Source organism: Streptopelia decaocto, assembly GCF_964273445.1.
Source record: "Streptopelia decaocto genome assembly, contig: HAP1_SCAFFOLD_58, whole genome shotgun sequence".
In the NCBI taxonomy this organism is placed as follows: Eukaryota; Metazoa; Chordata; class Aves; order Columbiformes; family Columbidae; genus Streptopelia; species Streptopelia decaocto.
In genome coordinates, this window is record NW_028115117.1 from 534163 (window position 1) to 555488 (window position 21326).

The 21326-nt window shown below is 52.3% G+C and overlaps 1 protein-coding gene and 2 pseudogenes across 3 annotated transcripts; 1 reads left to right on the forward strand and 2 right to left on the reverse strand.

Annotated features, from left to right (window-relative positions):
* LOC309452940 (olfactory receptor 14A16-like) lies at positions 1-935 on the reverse strand (annotated as a pseudogene). Its single transcript has one exon. The product of its transcript is annotated as an olfactory receptor 14A16-like (transcript).
* Positions 936-4266: 3331 nt separating this feature from the next.
* Positions 4267-5199, reverse strand: LOC309452942 (olfactory receptor 14J1-like; annotated as a pseudogene). Its single transcript has one exon. The product of its transcript is annotated as an olfactory receptor 14J1-like (transcript).
* A 12730-nt stretch (positions 5200-17929) lies between these two features.
* Positions 17930-19062, forward strand: LOC309452918 (olfactory receptor 14A16-like; the record flags this gene model as incomplete). Its single annotated transcript, XM_082077575.1, has 1 exon — positions 17930-19062. The coding sequence occupies one exon, from the start codon at positions 17930-17932 to the stop codon at positions 18860-18862; it is 933 nt and encodes a 310-aa protein (XP_081933701.1). The 3' UTR covers positions 18863-19062.
* Between the last annotated feature and the right edge of the window lie 2264 nt (positions 19063-21326).

The following is a 21326-nucleotide window of genomic DNA, read 5'->3' on the forward strand; positions in this document are numbered from 1 at the left end:
TTAATGCTTCAGGAAATTGTAAGATATGAGTTTCCACAGAGCATCCTTGAGCTCCTGGTTCCTCATGCTGTAGAATAGGGGGTTCACTGCTGGAGGCACCACTGAGTACAGAACAGACACCACAAGGTCCAGGGATGGGGAGGAGATAGAGAGGGGCTTCAGGTAGGCAAACATGGCAGTGCTGAAAAACAGGGAGACCACGGCCAGGTGAGGGAGGCAGGTGGAAAAGGCTTTGTGCTGTCCCTGCTCAGAGGGGATCCTCAGCACGGCCTTCAAGATCTGCACATAGGACATCACAATGAACACAAAACACATAAAACACACAAAGAGGCACTGACCACAATAAGCCAAATTTCCCTAAAGTAGGTGTGTGAGCAGGAGAGCTTGAGGATCTGGGGGATTTCACAGAAGAACTGTCCCAGGGCATTGCCCTTGCACAGGGGCAGTGAAAATGTATTGGCCGTGTGCAGCAGAGCATTGAGAAACCCAGTGGCCCAGGCAGCTGCTGCCATGTGGACACAAGCTCTGCTGCCCAGGAGGGTCCCGTAGTGCAGGGGTTTGCAGATGGCAACGTAGCGGTTGTACGACATGACTGTGAGAAGTGAATATTCTGCTGTAGCACAGGATAAGAAAAAAAAGAGCTGTGCAGCACATCCTGAGTATGAGATGGCCCTGGTGTCCCAGAGGGAATTGGCCATAGATCTGGGGACAATGGTGGAGATGCAGCCCAGGTCGAGGAGGGCGAGGTTGAGCAGGAAGAAGTACATGGGGGTGTGCAGGTGCTGGTCCCAGGCTATGGTGGTGATGATGAGGCCGTTGCCCAGGATGGCAGCCAGGTAGATGCCCAGGAAGAGCCAGAAGTGCAAGAGCTGCAGCTCCCGTGTGTCTGTGAACGGCAGGAGGAGGAACTGGGTGATGGAGCTGCTGTTGGACATTGGCTGCCTGGGGGCATGAGGACCTGTCACAGGAGGAAAAGACAGTGAAGGTTTAGATGAGACTTATCTGGGAATAATCAAAGCCATTTCCCACAGACCCTCCCACCCTGTCACACAAAGAGACACTTTTCTTTTTCCAGGAGAAAGTCCTGGCTGGAGCCCTCCTCGGTGCTTGATGAGTGTGCAATGAAGAGCAGGGTCTCTGCCCAGGGGCTCCTGAGGAGTAAGCCTGACCCTCTGTGATCGGGTGGGCAGGGGCCAGTCCTGGGGTTCAGCTTTGTCAGCTGGAACCGCTCCTGGTGCAGAAGGGACTGTCAGGATTTGTACCCCCAGGCCGGAGAAACTGAGTTTGAGAGGTTTGGTGTTGCTACAGCTCCTTCTCCCCTCCTACCCTTAGGAGTATTCTTGGGTGTCAGAAACCCTCAGCATTTCTGCTGCACTCAGGGAGAACAGAGCGAGTCCTGTGAGAGCAGAGGGTGCCTGTGGGTCAGTGCAGAGTGAGGGCAGCTGCTCTGTCCCTCTGTCTTGCTCCAGCTGCCCTGGGCTGGCACCTTTCTGAGATGGGGGCTGATCACACTCCCATGTTACCCTGAAAAGCCACCAGGCACTGCTGAGAGCAGAGGGATCCACCGCAGACCATGACAGGTCTCACCCTTTCCTAAGGTCTCAGCACCCAGCGTTTAGCCCAGGACACACACGGCTCATTCCCCAGCCCCACAGACTGCATTGCCCACAGCCCACAGGTCAGAGCAAAGCTGGGACACGTGTGCCCATGGACACACCTGCAGGAAAGGACCCACAAGATCAGGCTGTGACTCTACAGCTGAAACTGCCATCCCCAGAGAGCCTGACAGCAAGAACAAGATCCCAACAGCAGTGACCCAGAGCAGGGGAGCAAGAAGGAAAATGCGGTGAGGGTGGGTGTGAGAGAGGCCCGGGCAGAGGCAGCCGGGCACTCAGACAGCATCACCCTTCCCCAGCTGTGCAACCACCTCCCAGACACCAACATCATTAAGTTCTATTGTGTTTATTTTTCTCCTTTTTTCTGTTTCCTCTAATTAAAAATTCCCAGGTGCCTGTTTACATCCAGTTCTCTAAGGAAACATAAAGCAATTCCTGCGAAGAAGCTGTAACAATCAGTGCAAACTTCAGTGCAGAATCTGATGTAAAGAAATGTGCTGTAAATCCCAGGGGCCAATGAGCAGAACAGGGAGTTTGGGGAGCTGGTTATAGATTTCCTGCTAACAATCTGAGCAGAGAAACATTCTTCACAGAACTGCTCTGTTTATTTGACACCTTTCAGGTCTCCTCCTCTGCCTGTATTTTTATTTTCTTGATCCTCCACCTCTTCCTTCTTCCAAAACGTTTCCAAGGGAAAGATCCATTGAATCACAGAGCAACTCAGGTTTGAACACCATCTTGTCTCCCTGTCCTGCTCAGGGCAGGGTGACCCAGGTGAGGTTGTCCAAGGCCTCTGCCCAGCTTTGCACCATCCACTAAGGAGCTGAAGGTTCACCGTGTCACATCATACAGGGGGAGAATAGAGACATTCAACAGTGTTGGCCCAAGTGCTGGTCCCTGAGGGATCCCAGTGGTAACTGGCTCTATGTGGGACTTTATACCACTGGTGACGTTTGAGCTTCATCATCCAGCCAACTTCCCATCCAGCATCCACTTCTTTACTCACAGAGCACCATTTGGGTTCAGTAATCCCTTCCTTGTCCTTCACATTCCTGGACATGGCTGCAGGAGGACGTGTCCCATCTCCTTCCCAGGGAGGGAGGTAGGGTGGCCAGCCTGTTATTCTCCCAGTTCCTATCCCTGCTCTTCTTGAAAATGCGTTTGAGGTCTGCGTTTCCTTAGGACCCCAGAACCATTCTGGTTTCTAGGGCACTTTTGAGATCACAATCTGGAATCACAAGCAAGGGTGACAGAGCAGACTGGAGCACTTGCAATGAGCCTGTCCAAGGCAGCTGAGATGAACCTCACTGATCCAGTGGGGTTTGTCAATGGAGTCACACACAGAAACTTCAGTGTCTGTCAGGTGTCCACATCTGATCTGACCTCATGGGCTCCTTATGCACCCAAGGATGTTCAGAGACAGAGTCTGTCCCTTTTACACACAGCGGCAGGAGTCACCGTGTCCCTCTGGCCTCCTGTTGCCACTCCCAAAGGACGGGAGACACCTCAGCCCTGCGCTGTGTCACCTGCTCTGCAATCATCTGACATGTCCCACGTCACGAGGAATGGACACAGGGACATTGGTTAAAGGAAGCACGTCCCAGTGCTGCATTCAAACAGTTTCCACGCAATGTTATTCCCAATGAGAAATGACCTAGAGACCCTGTCTGTCCCACAGGCCATCATGGAACCCCAAGGAATAGTGGATGGTGTTTGTGTTGACTCAAGTTCATGTCAACTCATGTACCTGTTCTGCATGCTCACATCCCATCTGTACAATGTGAACATGGATTTCTGACCTACTCATTCAGTGTAATTCCATGAAGGGACAAAGACCAGAGCTGGAAATGGTGGTTGTGAGGGGCCAGTCCATGGTGATTGACCTGAGGCTCCTTCCATGGGGTGTCCAGTGCACAGGGGCACAGCCCAGCCCCTGCTCTGCTGGTCCTGCAGGTCTCTGGCAGGAGCCTGGCTGTGAGAGGACACTGCTGTGTGCCAGCCCTGCACACACACACTGTTCAGATGCACACTGTTGATTCATCTGTGGCCATTTCTGTATGAATAAGCTTGAGAGAAACTTTGCAAGAAGATATAAACCATCATGCACTGCTCAAAGAAGATCACTTTTCCTTGTGCAAGTACTGTTACTGAGGCCAGTTCTGTCACAGCAGTGCCCATTGCCTGTCCCTGCCTGCACCCACAGCACTGACACACAGCAGGACGGTGACCAAGCTGCCAGAGCACTCAGGCCTTGCACCAACACCAGGGGTGAGAAGGAGAGTGTGGAGTGGAACCAGAACAGCTCTGGAAGAACAAGCGCTGCTGCTCCCTGGCAGGGCTGCCATGCCAGAGCTGTTTTCCCCTCCACCCACGCACAGGAACTGTCCCTGCAGCTCCAAAAAGCCCTTGCAGGAAGGATATAGCGAAAAACAAGTCACTAAAGAGCCCTTTATTCTGTTTAGGGACAAGGAGAGCACTGCTGCTTATTTAAGCAGCCAACAGGTATAAAAGAAAAGCCAGCAGTGAATTAGAAAGGGGTTGACAACATTATCACAATAAGAAAACAAGCAACAACACTAGAAAATCCAGTTGACAGGCTGGGCTGGTAATTAACTACATTAAAACTCCTGTATAGAAGAAGATGGGCAGTTTATTGCTTCAGAAAACAGAGGGATATGAGTTTGCACAGGGCATCCTTGAGTTCCCTGTTCCTCATGCTGTAGATGAGGGGGTTCACTGCTGGAGGCACCACCGAGTACAGAACAGACACCACCAGATCCAGGGATGGGGAAGAAATGGATGAGGGTTTCAGGTCAGCAAATATGGCAGTGCTGAAAAACAGGGAGACCACGGCCAGGTGAGGGAGGCAGGTGGAAAAGGCTTTGTGCCGTCCCTGCTCAGAGGGGATCCTCAGCACAGCCCTGAAGATCTGCACATAGGACACCACAATGAACACAAAACACACAAATACTACTAATATACAAACCACAAGAAGCCCAAGTTAGCTGAGGTAGGAGTGTGAGCAGGAGATCTTGAGGATCTGGGGGATTTCACAGAAGAACTGGCCCAGGGCATTGCCCTTGCACAGGGGCAGTGAAAATGTATTGGCCGTGTGCAGCAGAGCATTGAGAAACCCAGTGGCCCAGGCAGCTGCTGCCATGTGGACACAAGCTCTGCTGCCCAGGAGGGTCCCGTAGTGCAGGGGTTTGCAGATGTCAACATAGCGGTCATAGGACATGACCGTGAGAAGAAAAAACTCTGCTGAAGCTAAAAAGGCAAACAGAAAGAGTTGTGTAGCACATCCTGTGTAGGAAATGACCTTGGTGTCCCACAGAGAGTTGGCCATGGACTTGGGTACAGTGGTGGAGATGCAGCCCAGGTCGAGGAGGGCGAGGTTGAGCAGGAAGAAGTACATAGGGGTGTGCAGGTGCTGGTCCCAGGCTATGGTGGTGATGATGAGGCCGTTGCCCAGGATGGCAGCCAGGTAGATGCCCAGGAAGAGCCAGAAGTGCAAGAGCTGCAGCTCCCGTGTGTCTGTGAACGCCAGGAGGAGGAACTGGGTGATGGAGCTGCTGTTGGACATTTGCTTTTCCTGAGCACGGGGCGCTGTCATGAGAAAAAAAAAAAAAGACAGTGAGAATCCAGGGCAGAGTCCTCTGACAAAAATCATACAAACTCCCATAGACCCTCCCCTGTCACACACAGACACCCTTTTGATTTTCTAGGAGAACATTCTTCAGCACTGTGCCTGGAGCCCTGTTCGGTGCTGGAAAATGTGCAACCAAGAGCAGGGCCTGTGCCCATGGGCCGTCGATAAGTCAGCCCAGCTCTGCAGAAGTGGGGCCACGGGAACAGTGGGGACTGTCCTGGTTCTGCTAACACAGAAGGGCTGTCAGCACTTGCTTTCCCAGTGATAGGGAACAGAGATGGTGAAGGCAGTTTAGGAGTTCCAGGTTTTTTTACATCTACCTTCATATTCACTGCAGAGTGTTGTTGGGTGTCAGAAACCCTCAGCATTTCTGCTGCACTCAGGGAGAACAGAGCGAGTCCTGTGAGACCAGAGGGTGCCTGTGGGTCAGTGCAGAGTGAGGGCAGCTGCTCTGTCCCTCTGTCCTGCTCCAGCTGCCCTGGGCTGGCACCTTTCTGAGATGGGGGCTGATCACACTCCCATGTTACCCTGAAAAGCCACCAGGCACTGCTGAGAGCAGAGGGATCCACCTCAGACCATGACAGGTCTCACCCTTTCATAAGGTCTCAGCACCCAACGTTTAGCCCAGGACACACACGGCTCATTCCCCAGCCCCACAGACTGCATTGCCCACAGCCCACAGGTCAGAGCAAAGCTGGGACACGTGTGCCCATGGACACACCTGCAGGAAAGGACCCACAAGATCAGGCTGTGACTCTGCAGCTGAAACTGCCATCCCCAGAGAGCCTGACAGCAAGAACAAGATCCCAACAGCAGTGACCCAGAGCAGGGGAGCAAGAAGGAAAATGCGGTGAGGGCGTGTGTGAGAGAGGCCAGGGCAGAGGCAGCCGGGCACTCAGACAGCGTCACCCTTCCCCAGCTGTGCAGCCACCTCCCAGACACCAACAGTGCCGGGCAGCTGCTCTCAGCCCCTGTGCTCTGCAGAGGAACTGGAGCTCTGGCTGCACAGGAGCTGCTTCATGCCTTGGAGCCCCCGGCCCTGAGGGCAGAGGCTTTGCTGGGTGGGACAGGAGGCCAGGGGGCTGCTCACAGGAGGGATCTGACCTGCAGGGGGTCACAGGGACTTTTCTCTCTTCTCCCTCCCATAACAATTCCGGGTTCAGTTTCCTCTCATTTCTGATCATTTCCCTGCTGCCTGGAGATTCTCCCCCTGGGAGGTGTTTCCCTGTCCATGTCTCTTCCCTGTCAGTGCTCACAGACCATCCCACCCTCTGTGCCCTCCCCCTGGCCCTACAGATCCTGCCTGTTCACAGGGCACTGCCTGGGGGCATCTTCCTGTCTGCAGGCTGGAAAACAGGACAGGTCAGACTAAGGCTGACGGGTCCAGCCAAGGTGATGCAGGTGCTGTGCACAGGCAGAGGGGTGGGGAAGGGATGTCATGAGCCTTCTGGCAGATGTACTGATCACTCAGAGTTGCAGTTCAGGAGTCTCAGTGACTTGTTTCAGCATGAGAGCTCAGTTTCATTTTATCCTTTCCTGCACCCCCCACCCCTTGGGAGAGGAAACTGAAAAGACAGGCTCAGGAAAGCTCCTTATCTGTCTGGTAATCCTTGCATTGATCTTGTCCTTGAGGCATCGACTTGGAAAAATGCTGGGGGTGATCTGGAGCTATGAGCAGCCCTGACCCACACAGCACCCTCTCCACAGCAGAAGCACCTTTCCTGCCCTTATCGGGGATGCTCCTTCCCCTCACATCGTGTCCCCACAGAACCATGGGTATCTCCCCCAGACAGGGACCCTGCTCTGCAGGATAGACCTGGGCACCCCTGGGTGCTCCCACTGCAGTCACCCTCAGCAAAGTTGTCATCATTCCCTGTCCCTCTGACAGTGCAGCAGGGAAGCACTAGTCTGGACCAAGTTCTTGTCCTCTACCTGAGAAGTACTGTGAGAGAAACCTGACAGACCCTGTAAAGTGTGGGATGTATCATCTTTAGGGTCTCCCTCCAGGAAATGCAGCTGCATTGTCCTACAGCCAGAGACTTACCGTGTTAGAACTGTAAAGATTTGTCTCTCAATGAGCCCTCAGCAACCAATCCCCTACATTGCCTTTCCCCTCTCTGTGCCTGGCTCCTGGGCCCTCGGTGCTGCAGGCAGAGCCCTCAGCCCTGCTGCGTGTGCAGAGGAGCTGCTCCTGGGCAGAGCTGTCTCTCTGCAGCGCTGCTGCTGCCATGAGCTCCCTGTGTCCCAGGAGCCCAGCCCAGCTCAGCAGCACAGGAGCAGCCCATGATGTCCCTTTCTCTGTCCCCTCTGGGCTCCTCCAGGTGTCCCTGAGGCTGCAGGAGCACAACTTTGAAGTTGAAGTAATCAGTGCTGTTGATTCTCTCTCCTCTGAAGAGATGCATAATTGAGTTCTTTGTATTAAATAATGAATTAGTATCAGAATCAACTTTTCTTGTCCCATCGTTAGACAGGACACCAGCAATATTACAGCAAAGGATCTAATTCCTCCAAACCAGGGGAAGAATATCTTCAGTTGAAGGATTTCAGGCATTTTATTCTGGTTTTATACTCCCAGGTCTAGAGACACATTCATCAGTCTTTGGCCATGTCATGTCCATGCTCTGATTCAAAGCCTTTGCACACATGGGCTCTTGGACACTTGGTACCAGGTTTCTTGTGCAGGTCAGAGCTGGGCTGGCGCCACAGCTGGGGTGGCTCAGCCCAGATGTGAGGCAATGTCCTCAGCCAGGGACCTGACTGGGGGAGCTGGAGCTGTCAGTGCTGCAGACAGAGCTGTGACACGGATGGAATGAACTGCCAGGCAGGGTGGCAGGAGTGAGTTCATCTGGTCTGCAAGGACAGCAGCCTCCAAGCACAGCAACAGTCCAGATCAAAGCTCAGTCCAGACCTGTAAGGCAATTCAAGGGCCCGTAATGAGCTGTCACTACTGCAGGAACAGTTAAAGGAGAAACACAGACACTGTGTGGCCTCTGAAGAATTTAATATGTGAAACAACTGATATTCTCTGTGTCTCTTGTCCTCCATCTTCACCAGCAAGTTCTCACAGGCCTCTGTGGCTGGAGGCAGAACAATCAGCAGTGGATGGGGATCAAGTCAGAGGTCACTGGAACTAACAGAATCCTTTCCAGTCTATGGGACAGCAGGACCATGTCACAGTGAGGCCACTCTCCACCATCTTGGAAAGCTCATGGGGACTGGGGGGACTCCCTGACCACTGGCAGCTCTCACACAGTGTGTGCACTTTTCAAAATGGCCAATGGTGAGCAGGGGAACTAAGGGCTGTGCCCCAGAACATGTCCACTGGGACCCCATTTCTGGGTGTCTGGAAGAGAAGGTGACGGGGTTTGCCCAGGGCAGGTTGTGTCTGTCCATCCTCTTTGCTTTCTGTGAGGAAAGAACAGGGTTGTGGATGTGGGGAGAACATTGATGACCTGTTACCTGGAAGTCAGCAAGGCATTCAGTGTCATCCCCTGCAATATTCTTGTGTCCAAGGTAGGATATTATGGTCTGTGTTAGTGTGCAAGTAGATGGGTAAAAACAATCAGGATGGTTGGGCTTGGAAAGGTGCTGTAGAAAGGGAGAAACTTTCCAGAGATGAGGACAGTCCAGCACTGGAAGCTGTTTCCCAGGAGTGCGCACCCACTTTTTCCCAGAAAGTGACCAAGATGTGTTTGCATAAAGCCCTGAGCAATCTGGTCTGACCCTGCTGTGAGCAGGAGCTTGGTCAAGACACCTCCTGAGGTCTCACGCAGCCTGAATGACGCTGTCCTTCCTTCCCCTTCATGTTTTCAATTTAGAGAAAGCTCTCAGGTTCTCCCTGAGCACAGGAATAATTCACAGAGGGTCCAGAGCTGCTTTACAAGTGCCCCCAAACAGCCCTGAACACATCTTGTGCATCCCTTTACATATGTCCCCACCCAGGGTCTTCTTATTCGCTGTCCTTATACCCTTCCAGAATGAACAGCCCATCTTGCTAATCCTTTCATAGCAGGTTGTTCAAGAGGTGTCAACATCCATGTACAGAGTCTGCACATCAGCCAGGCAGCAAAGCCATCATTACAGAAATAGAGACGAAGCTCTTGACCAGCTCCTTGCACCCAGATATCAGCGTGACATGTCTGCTGAGATTCCCGGGAACATCTGAACTGTAAGAGCAGAGCATGTGAGCCCTTGTTGGGTATCCTGGCTTGTCTCCTGACCCATGTGGTGCTTCAGGCTGTGAAGAGAATCAAAACCAGCCATTGGACTGAGGTAGTTCCATTGTACACGTGTCACACAGGGCAGATGAAGGGAGCTCAGAACTCCAGACTCTGCTGCACTGTTGGGACTGCAGAGACTGGAAATGCAGGTGACAGTGTGTGTCAGTGCACACACATAAAGATTCTGGCTTCCTTTGGGCCTTTGCACTGACCTGGGATCTGTTCCTTGGCCACCTTTGTCTCAAAAAGAAACTGTTCTCCTATGCAACCTCCACCTCACACCACATAAGAAATAATTAAAAGGTAGAAAAATAATGAAAGAAGCAAAATTTCGGGGTAATTCTGTCCAAGAGGTGTACTCTTTAAATGCGACAGAAAAAGCATGGTTCTAAGAAATTCTTTCAAGACACAACTACTGAGGTATAGTAGATGTTTTGGAAAGCAAGAATGACGGTTGGGAATGAAGTTAAAGAGATTTAGTTCATCATCATCATCAGTGAGAATAAGCAGTTCCCTGTTACTGTTCTCAGTGACAGCACCACTGTTCACAAACATCCTTCAGAGCATCTCCGTTCTTCCTGGGCTCCAAAGCTCATCCTGCTCAGAGTTTGACAGGATTGCTGCAAACCCCTGTGACCCAAATCTCTACAACTGTCTCTGCTCAACAGCCTTTTACCCCAGGAAGGGGAAAACTGCCAATGCAGACACTGAACCATTGCCCAACCTGCCTGGAGAGCCAGGACAGTTGTGCCACACAACAGCAGCCTCTGAGGGAACCTGGAGGTGATGGGATTGAAATGGTTTCAACCAAAACCATAGAATCATAGAATAATTTAGACTAGAAAAGACCATTAAGAACATGGACTCCAACTGAATATCAAGCACTGGCAACTCCAACACTAATCCATGTCCCAAAGCGCCACATCGCCACGTCTTTTAAACACCTCCAGCAATGGAAGCTCCAATCCTGAGCTGGCAGGACACCATTGGCTGCAGTTGGACATAAGATACTGGTCATGGCTGTGAGTTCAGCCCTCTCTGCAGAATGTCTCACACCCTCACTGAGGAGGGCAGGGGGCTGGGAGATGGGAGCACGTTTCAGTTTCCAGATCCCAGCACACAGCCCAAACCATCCTGCCCTTGGACTCTGGATGCCATTTCCTGAGATGCAAAGCTGGTGGCCTTCTGAGGATAATCATGTTAAAAGGCATGAATAATCCTTCAAGTGTTTCTGTAATATGTCTAGGAATGCCAATCGTATATGCTTATATTTACACATTTATAAAATAGTACTGTGCATCTGTGGTAGCCCCTCTGGCAATGACAATTAAATAGGCATTTGCACTATAAGGCTCCATACCCCATCCACAAGCACACATCTAAGTGGTTCAGATGAAGGGTGGTCTGGCAAACGTCACCCTTTGTGTCCCCAGGTGATGGACACTGCTCATGTGCCTCTGCAGAGAGTGGCAGGAGCTGGATCCCCTTCTCGGGACAGACTCCTTCCAGGAGAGACACAGACACAGGGGAACTCATCAGGGCTTTACGGCATTTCACTCGGCATCAGTTTTGACATATTGGGTGACGTCCTGTGACTGCCCTTTCTGCACAAATGATCATACAAACACAACCATTTAGTGAGACATGGCCATAAAGGGCTGTTATGGACAAGAAAGCTTTTCATGAACTCTGGAGAGAGCAAGGAAGTTCATAATAAGCACCAGGAAGAACCAAGAAGTTCGAGGCCTCTTCTGAAGAGCGGGAGGCCTGAGCAGCCGTGATTGGCCATTGTAGGTGTGGGAGAGGGTCAGGGCATGTCAGGGAGAAGCAATGAGATGGCTGATGGCTTCAGTGAACCCTTCCAGCTATGTCTGAGCCCAGAAATGGAAAGCAGTTGGTGTCTGCAGGTGGATTAGGAACAGGAGGAAGATCTTCCTGGGAATATGGAAGGAAGAAAGGCCTCTCTTGGGCTAATCCTATATAGCAGTGCCATTTCCATGCTGTGGGCATGGCTGTGCCTGGGAGATGGGGAACGGCTGCTGCTGGGGTGGCTGTGCTCAGTCATGGCCCATGAGCTGACCCTGCTCTGCTCCTCTCTTACACTGCCCACACTTGGATGGTCCTCAGGAATCATCCATGAACCTGGTGGGTGCATGAACCTCCTGGAGTGCTGGGTATGGATCCAAATAGGGGATTCAAGCAAGTTTGGGACTGGGACATTGAGGTGACTGGTGACCATTGCCAGGTGAATAAAAGAAGCTGGATGAGTTGTGAGGAACTCACGGGCATTTCCAACTCCACAGAAAACCAGAGCCTTGAAGTTAAAGCTACAGCACTTGACATAAACACCACCCCCAAAACACAAAACACTCACACTGACCACAGGAAAAGCCTTGAAAAACACTTGAGAAAAATCTACCAGGTCCCAGGGGTCAGGGCTCAGCCATTCTGGTGATGAACAAGCATCAAGGGCTCACATGGCAGAAACTTGGGGTTTGCTTCTGCCTTTCACTTCATTAGAGGTTTGTTCATTCTTTCAGCATCTGCAGTTCAGGATCATGGCAGCAGAGGGCTCATGAACATCTAAAATGCTCTTAGAAGCCAAGGATCTGTGCATCATTTTCCTAAAGGCTTCAAGTCTGGTGTGGATGATTAGAGAGATTTCAGGAACAGCCAAACAGAGAGCATTTCCACAATAAATAGCAGTTAAGCCAAATTTCTTCTATTTCCTTCCCTGCTCGCCCTTCCCTCTCTTTCCAGAACAGGTGGCATCAGCAGCATCTCGTGATGAAGACTGAATATGTCAGAAAAGTGGGTGCCTAAATCACCATGTGAGTGAGGAGACAGGCCAGGACAGCTCAAGAGAAGTCACACTCCTCTGGATCAAAGGTGGGTGTTCTTGGCAATCTCAGGTGCCACAGCACAGCGATACTTGTGTTCAGGAGCTGGTCAAGTGACCCATCTCCTGTTCTGTAATGGTGTCTGAGTTTGCTCAGGTCACCCCTGACTTGAGCCCCATCCACTCCTGGGTGTTCTCCAGACTCCTGCCTTCAGGAACAAGGTCCCAGGAGACCTTGCTGGTGAAGATGGAGGCAAAGAAGCCATGAAGAACCTCAGTCCTGTCTGATTCTACTCTTATGAAGTTCAGCAGCAGGCCCACGTTCACCCTGTCTATTCTCTTACTGCAAGTGAAGCTCTGTCACCTCATCTTGCTGCCCTTCCCGTGCAGGTATCAAGTCCAGGGCAGCTTTGTCATCATCCCCACATCCATGGACAAGGTTTCTAAATTCCTCCTGTGCAGCTTCCCCTGCTCCCACCTCCTGTGTGCTGCCTTTTGCCCTGGAGCTCCATCAGTGCAGCGGAGCAGCCTACGAGATAAATGCTTCATTTCACTGGTTCTCAGATAGATCATTCCTGTGCTTGGAGCAGCCTGTCCTGTAAGACTGATCAGATTTCCTGAGCTCCTTCACCCTTCAGACCTACTTCCATGTCACCACTTTGCCCACCATTCCCCAGTATGTCCAAGTCTTCTCCTCTGGAGCCCACCAGCCTGTGCTCTGCTGCTGGCCTTCCTCCCTCCCCTCTGGTGCCTGGGACCCTCTGTGTCCTGGTCACAGCAGCCAAGGTGGACACTGATGTTCACATCCCTCACCAGGGTTTCCTTGTTTCCCAGTTCCAGATCCAGGTGAGCATCACTCTCATTGGCCCATGATGCAGACAAGTTAAGCAGTTGGCCCGAGATCCTCTGGACTGTTGGCACTTGCCACTTTGCTTGGCCAGTGAATATCAGAGCAATTACAGTTCCCCATAGGAACCTGCTCATTGACTGGAGACTTCCTCCGTGAGTTGCTGACAGGAGATCTTGTCCATTTCTTCTACATGATCATGTAGTTTGTAACACCCAACACATTGTCACTCTCTGTTGGGTTTACATGACAAAGTCTTGGAACTGGGGGTAGGTGTTGATGTGCTACAGTTGTCACCTCTCTAAAAAGACAACAGGAGTTTGACCAATGTCAGACAGAGCTGATTTCAGCTGCTCCAAGATGGACCCACTCCTGGCCAAATCTGAGCCACTCAGTGATGCCGGCAGCACCTCTGGGATATTGTATTTGAGAAAGGGTAAAAAACGCTGCACAACAGCAGGTGGGAGACAGGAGGGAGGAGATGTGAGAGAAAAGCACTGCAGACACCAAGGTCATATCCCATAGGACCCAAGCAGGTCCCTCAGCAGGCCAAATCCTGCTCTCCTGAAATCCTGCTCTTGGCCTTGTTCTCATCTCCCAGGAGCCTCAGCTCCACTTTCCCATCCCTGACTGTTCCATCCTGACCAACTCTTTCTGGTTTGTAAGTGTGAAGTCCCACAGGGCACCTCACCCCACTGACTCCTCAGTCACACGCGTCAGGAAGATGTTGTCAATGGGTTCCAAACCCTCTTGGATGGCCGGATCCTTGCACATATTGGGATATCTCAGGTTTGCCACGAGGACACGGCCTGGAAACATGAGGCTTCTTTCATTTGTCTGAAGGAGACCTCATCTCACTCGTCTTCCTCATCAGTGAGTCTGTAGCTGATGTCCAGTCACCACAACATTGCCCATGTTGTTCTGCCCTCTCATGCTGACTCCTCAACGTTCAGCTGACATTGTCTGTCCCCAGGCAGAGCTCCACGTATTCCTGCTGCTCTACCACATGAAGGGAAACTTCCCCTCAAAGTGCAGACATCTGGCATTATGAGTACTGGACACCCAAGACTCCACAGTTTCTCCAGGAGACGGTATTTGTAGTGCCTTGTAACTCCTTATCCTGTTATTTTGGGAGAGACACCCTAATCAAGATAAGCCATCTGCATGGAAACATTAACAGCTGAGCGAATGGAGCTTCTGTCCAGAGAGAGTCATCACATTGAGGAAATCTGGAATTCACCCATGAGAAAGATCTGAAGTTTGATAAGGGGAAGTGGCCAGTTCTGTATCAGGGCAGAACAATAACCCCATTGATCAGGACAGAGCAGGACCTGACACGCTGAGCAGTGACCCTGAGGAGAAGGGCCTGGGCACTGCAAGGTCCCCACACCAGCCCGTGGTGCACGCTCACCATGAACAAGGCAGCTGCACACGGGGCTGCATGAGGAGGAGCGTGGGGACCCAGACACCTGCAGTTCTCATCCCATTCGGTTCAGCACTAGTGTGACCCACACACACGGGTGTGTGCCAGTGTGCGGCTTCCCAGTTTGGAGCAGCAGGGAGGAACTGGAGAGTGCAGGGCTGTGCCAAGGCAGGTTCAGCACCTTGTGCACATGGTGTGGGGTGCTGAGGGACCTGGGCTGCTTTGGCCCAGCAGCGCTGGGGAGGCTGCAGCAGTGCAGGAGTAGCCTGAGAGTGCTTGAAGGGTGGTTTCAGAGGTGGTGGAGGTTTCTTCATAGTGGGAAAGAGCATGAGAAAGAAATAATGGCCCAGAGTGCAGCTGGGGAGGTCCAGGCTGGACATGAGCAGAAAGGAATGTGATGGAAGGGCAGTGCTGTGGTGGAGCAGGTCAGCAGAGGGAGTCTGCATCAGCCCAAGGCTTTGTGCTTCAAGGGACAGCTGGGGAGGATGGAGAGATCTCAGCAAAGGAAGGAAGATGCTCAGACAAGAGCAAGGTGGGGCAGCAGGGGGGATGTCTCCAGCCTGCAGGGACAGAGGTGCAGGGGATGCCACAGCACAGGACAGGCTGTCGTGGAGATGATCAAGGGATGGAAAGAGGCTGAAAGCCCCACCAGACATGAGCTCCTTCTCCCCTTGGCTGTGGCTGTTGTCTGCACCTCTGATGCCTGTGAGGAGACACCTTGTCCTTGCAGCACAGGGGCCTCATGGCCTCCTTGTCCCCACCCAGGAACCTGGGAGGTGTGGGACCATAGTCCTGCCCTTGGCCTTGCACAGCCCCACATCACACTGTCCAGGAAGGGCCCTGGGCAATGTGGGAGGGACAGGATCTGCCTTCCCAGGGCTGGGGGTCAGGGCTTGGCCTTTTGGTTAAAGAAACACAACCAGGTTTACTCAGCGTCAGAGACATCTTTACTTTCCTTTTCCTGACCTCCAGTTTTCTTCTCTAATTGAACCTGGATATTGTTTCTCAGTAGGTTCCCTCAGTGGGACCCATTAACATTACAAGAAACTTTGGAATTTGAATCTGACTTTGACTTCTTGAGAAGTTTCATCACCTTCCTCCAGGGTCTGAGGTCCATGGACTCAGCACCAAACCCACCAGAGGGGTCATTAAAGCGCCTTGTGCTGCTCCTGTGCTGCTGAGCTGGGCTGGGCTCCTGGGACACAGGGAGCTCATGGCAGCGGCAGCGCTGCAGAGAGACAGCTCTGCCCAGGAGCAGCTCCTCTGCACACGCAGCAGGGCTGAGGGCTCTGCCTGGGGATCTCAGGAGACGAGCAAGGCAGAGAGAGATTAAAAGTGGTCAGGACTGGGAGGATGACTGAGAGTTCACTGGAGGAGAAACCTTTGCAGCCCTTGCCACGGTAAGTCTCTGGGTGCAGGGCAGTGCAGCTGTAGCTCCTGGAGGCATCTCTTGAAGCTGGCACAGGCACAGCTGGTGGGATCTGTAAGGACGGGGCTCTTGTCAGGCCATGTTGAACAGCTGTGAAGCCGGGTGAGCACCCAGGGGTGCCCAGGGCTGTCCTGCAGAGCAGGGTCCCGGCACCCCAGGGCTGTGCCGGGCAGGGACTCTGCCGCCTGCCAGGGTCAGCGCTCAGCCTGCCCGGGGAGATCCTCACGGTGCTGTGGGGAGCAGCTGTGGGGGGAAGGAGTGACCCCTAATCAGGACAGGAGAGCTGGTTCTGCTGTGGAAAGGGTGCAGTGTGGGTCAGGGCTGCTCACAACTCCAGATCACCTCAAGGATATTTCCAAGAGGTGCCTCAAAGAGAAGATCAATAAAAGGATTACCAGACAGATAAGGAGCTTTCCTGCGCCTGTCTTCTCAGTTTCCTCTCCCAAGGGGTGGGGGGTGCAGGAAAGGATAAAATGAAAAAAGCTCTCATGCTTTAACAAGTCACTGAGACTCCTGACCTGCAGCTCTGAGTGATCAGTACATCTGCCAGAAGGCTCATGACATCCCTTCCCCACCCCTCTGCCTGTGCACAGCACCTGCATCACCTTTGATGGACCCGTCAGCCTTAGTCTGACCTGTCCTGTTTTCCAGCCTGCAGACAGGAAGAGGCCCCCAGGCAGTGCCCTGTGAACAGGCAGGATCTGTAGGGCCAGGGAGAGGGCACAGAGGGTGGGATGGTCTGTGAGCACTGACAGGGAACAGACATGGACAGGGAAACACCTCCCAGGGGAGAATCTCCAGGCAGCAGGGAAATGATCAGAAATGAGAGGAAACCAAACCCGGAATTGTTATGGGAGGGAGAACAGAGAAAAGTCCCTGTGACCCCCTGCAGTGAAGACCCCTCCTGTGAGCAGCCCCCTGGCCTCCTGTCCCACCCAGCAAAGCCTCTGCCCTCAGGGCCGGGGGCTCCAAGGCATGAAGCAGCTCCTGTGCAGCCAGAGCTCCAGTTCCTCTGCAGAGCACAGGGGCTGAGAGCAGCTGCCCGGCACTGTTGGTGTCTGGGAGGTGGCTGCACAGCTGGGGAAGGGTGACGCTGTCTGAGTGCCCGGCTGCCTCTGCCCTGGCCTCTCTCACACCCACCCTCACCGCATTGTCCTTCTTGCTCCCCTGCTCTGGGTCACTGCTGTTGGGATCTTGTTCTTGCTGTCAGGCTCTCTGGGGATGGCAGTTTCAGCTGCAGAGTCCCAGCCTGATCTTGTGGGTCCTTTCCTGCAGGTGTGTCCATGGGCACACGTGTCCCAGCTTTGCTCTGACCTGTGGGCTGTGGGCAATGCAGTCTGTGGGGCTGGGGAATGAGCTGAGTCTCCCTCAAACAAATGCCAGCATTAGGACACTTGGATATCTTCCTGGGGTTTCCTTCTAAGCTGTGAGCTTCCATCCAGGATGCAAACGTGTCCTACAGCATCTGTGTGTATCTGAAAGCCCCATGCAGAATCACAGAGATGCTGTGATGGATAAAATGCTATTGGGTTTGTGAAACAAGCTGTATGTGTCCTGGGCGAAACGTGGGGTGTTGAAACCTTAGGAAAGGGTGAGACATGTTGTGGTTCAATCTGGCAAAGCTGAACCCCGGTTCTGGCCCCTGCCCCCCGTTCCCATGACCCCACTGTTGCAGAGCAGGGCTGACTCGTCGGCAGCCAGCGGGCACAGGCCCTGCTCCTCACGGCACCTCCAGCCAGCACCACCCAGGGCTCAGACACCGAGCTGGTGGAAGGTCTGGAAAAGGACAAGGGGAGTGGAGCAAGGGAGGGTGTGTGAGAAATGGCTTTGATTTTGCTCAGAGTCAGTGATAACTTGTCACTGTCTTTTCCTCCTATGACAGGTTTCCCATGACCATCAGCAGCCAATGTCCAACAGCAGCTCCATCACCCAGTTCCTCCTCCTGCCCTTCACAGACACACGGGAGCTGCAGCTGTTGCACTTCTGGCTCTTCCTGGGCATCTACCTGGCTGCCCTCCTGGGCAACAGCCTCATCATCACCACCATAGCCTGGGACCAGCACCTGCACACCCCCATGTACTTCTTCCTGCTCAACCTCGCCCTCCTCGACCTGGGCTGCATCTCCACCATTGTCCCCAAGTCCATGGCCAATTCCCTCTGGGATTCCAGGGCCATCTCATACTTGGGATGTATGACACAGCTCTTTTTGTTTGTCTTCTTGATCACAGCAGAATATTGTCTCCTCACCATCATGTCATATGACCGCTACGTTGCCATCTGCAAACCCCTGCACTACGGGACCCTCCTGGGCAGCAGAGCTTGTGTCCACATGGCAGCAGCTGCCTGGGCCACTGGGTTTCTCCATGCTCTGCTGCACACGGCCAATACATTTTCACTGCCCCTGTGCAAGGGCAATGCCCTGGGCCAGTTCTTCTGTGAAATCCCCCAGATCCTCAAGCTCTCCTGCTCACACTCCTACCTCAGGGAACTTGGGCTTCTTGTGGTCAGTGTCTGTTTAGCATTTGTGTGTTTTGTGTTCATCGTGGTGTCCTATGTGCAGATCTTCAGGGCCGTGCTGAGCATCCCCTCTGAGCAGGGACGGCACAAAGCCTTTTCCACCTGCCTCCCTCACCTGGCCGTGGTCTCTCTGTTCATCAGCACTGGCACATGTGCTGACCTGAAACCCTCATCCAGCTCCTCCCCATCCCTGGATCTGGGGGTGTCTGTTCTGTACTCAGTGGTGCCTTCAGCAGTGAACCCCCTCATCTACAGCATGAGGAACCAGGAGCTCAAGGATGCCCTGTGCAAACTCATATCCCTCTGTTTTCTGAAGCAATAAACTGGCCATCTTCTTCTATACAGGAGTTTTAATGTAGCTAATTACAAGCCCAGCCTGTCAACTGGAATTTCTGGTGTTGTTGGTTGTTTTTTTATTGTGATAATGTTGTCAACCCCTTTCTAATTCACTGCTGGCTTTTCTTTTCTAACTGTTGGCTGCTTAAATGAGCAGCAGTGCTCTCCTTGTCTCTAAACAGAATAAAGGGCTCTTTAGTGACTTGTTTTTCACTATATCCTTCCTGCAAGGGCTTTTTGGAGCTGTAGGGGCAGTTCCTGTGCGTGGATGGAGGGAAAAACAGCTCTGGCATGGCAGCCCTGCCAGGGAGCAGCAGCGCTTGTTCTTCCAGAGCTGTTCTGGTTCCACTCCACACTCTCCTTCTCATCCCTGGTGTTGGTGCAAGGCCTGAGTGCTCTGGCAGCTTGGTCACCGTCCTGCTGTGTGTCAGTCCTGTGGGCGCAGGCAGGGACAGGCAATGGGTGCTTGTGTCACAGAGCTGGCTTCCATAACAGTACTTTTATAAAGAAATGTGATTTTCTTAGGGCAGTGCCTGAAGGCTTAGATAGTCTTCAAGTTTCTCTCAAGAACATGCACACGTAAGTGTCCCACAGATGAAAACACCATTGTGCAGATAAACAGTGTGTGTGTGCAGGGCTGGCACACAGCAGTGTCCTCTCACAGCCAGGCTCCTGCCAGAGACCTGCAGGACCAGCAGAGCAGGGGCTGGGCTGTGCCGCTGTGCACTGGACACCCCGTGGAAGGAGCCCCAGGACAGTCACCATGGACTGATCCCTCACAACCACCATTTCCAGCTCTGGTCTTTGTCCCTCGATGTAATTACACTGAATGAGTAGGTCAGAAATCCATGTTTGCATTGTACAGATGGGATGTGAGCATGCAGAACAGGTACATGAGTTGACATGAACTTGAGTCAGCACAAAGACCATCAGCTATTCCTTGGGTTCCATGATGGCCTGTGGGACAGACAGGGTCTCTAGGTCATTTCTCATTGGGAATAACATTGCATGGAAACTGTTTGAATGCAGCACTGGGACGTGCTTCCTTTAACCAATGTCCCTGTGTCCATTCCTCGTGACGTGGGACATGTCAGATGAGTGCAGAGCAGGTGACACACCACAGGGCTGAGGTCTCTCCCGTCCTTTGGGAGTGGCAACAGGAGGCCAGAGGGACAATGTGACTCCTGCCTCTGTGAGTAAAAGGGACAGACTCTGTCTCTGAACATCCCTGGGTGCATAAGGAGCCCATGAGGCCAGCTCTGATGTGGACACCTGACAGAACCTGACATTTCTGTGTGTGACTCCAGAACAAACCCCACTGGCCCAGACAGATCAATCTCACATGCTCCTGTCTGCTATGTTGTCCTTACCCATGAGTCTGGATTGTGGTCTCAAATGTGTCAGAGCAACCAGAGAGGTAATCAGGTCCTTGGAAAAGGCAGTTGTCAAACCTGTCTTCAAGAAGGGCAGGAATGAGAACTGTGAGTATTATGGGCTAGTGAGCCTACCTCTGTCCCTGGGAAGGAAATAAGACAAGTCTTCCTGCAGCCATGTCCAGGCACTTGGAAAACAAGGAAGGGATTGCTGAACCCAAATGGGCAGGGAAACAAAGGCACATTGTGCACATGGAATTTCACAAGGTGTCAGACATGGTTTCCTGTGGTGTCCTTATAATGTGATTGGTGCTCTCTGGGTCAAGAAGTGGATGCTGGATGGGAAGTTGGCTGGATGATGAAGCCCAAATGTCACCAGTGGTACCAAGTCCCCCATAGAGCCAGTTACCAGTGGGATCCCTCAGGGACCAGCACTTGGGCCAACACTCTTTGAACCTCTCTATTCTCCCCCTGTATGATGTGACGCAGTGAACCTTCAGCCTCTTTGGGATGGTGCAAAGCTGGGCAGAGGCCTTGGACAACCTCACCTGGGTCACCCTGCCCTGAGCAGAACAGTGAGACAAGATGATGTTCACACCTGAGTTGCTCTGTGATTCCAGGAATCTTTCCCTTGGAAAGGTTTTGGAAGAAGGAAGAGGTGGAGGAACAAGAAAATAAAAATACAGGCAGAGGAGGAGACCTAAAAGGTGTCAAATAAACAGAGCAGTTCTGTGAAGAATGTTTCTCTGCTCAGACTGTCAGCAGGAAATCTATAACCAGCTACCCAAACTCCCTGTTCTGCTCATTGGCCCCTGGGATTTCCAGCACATTTCTTTACATCAGATTCTGCACTGAAGTTTGCACTGATTGTTACAGCTTCTTCGCAGGAATTGCTTCATGTTTCCTTATAGAACTGGATGTAAACAGGCACCAGGGAATTTTTAATTAGAAGAAACAAAATTAAAAAACAAAAAAAAGAAAACACAATAGAACTTAATGATATTTCTCAGTTCTATGGTTAAATTAAGTAGTTTCCAGTGAGGTCCATTGCCATAATTGAAGAGTTGCCTGTAGGGA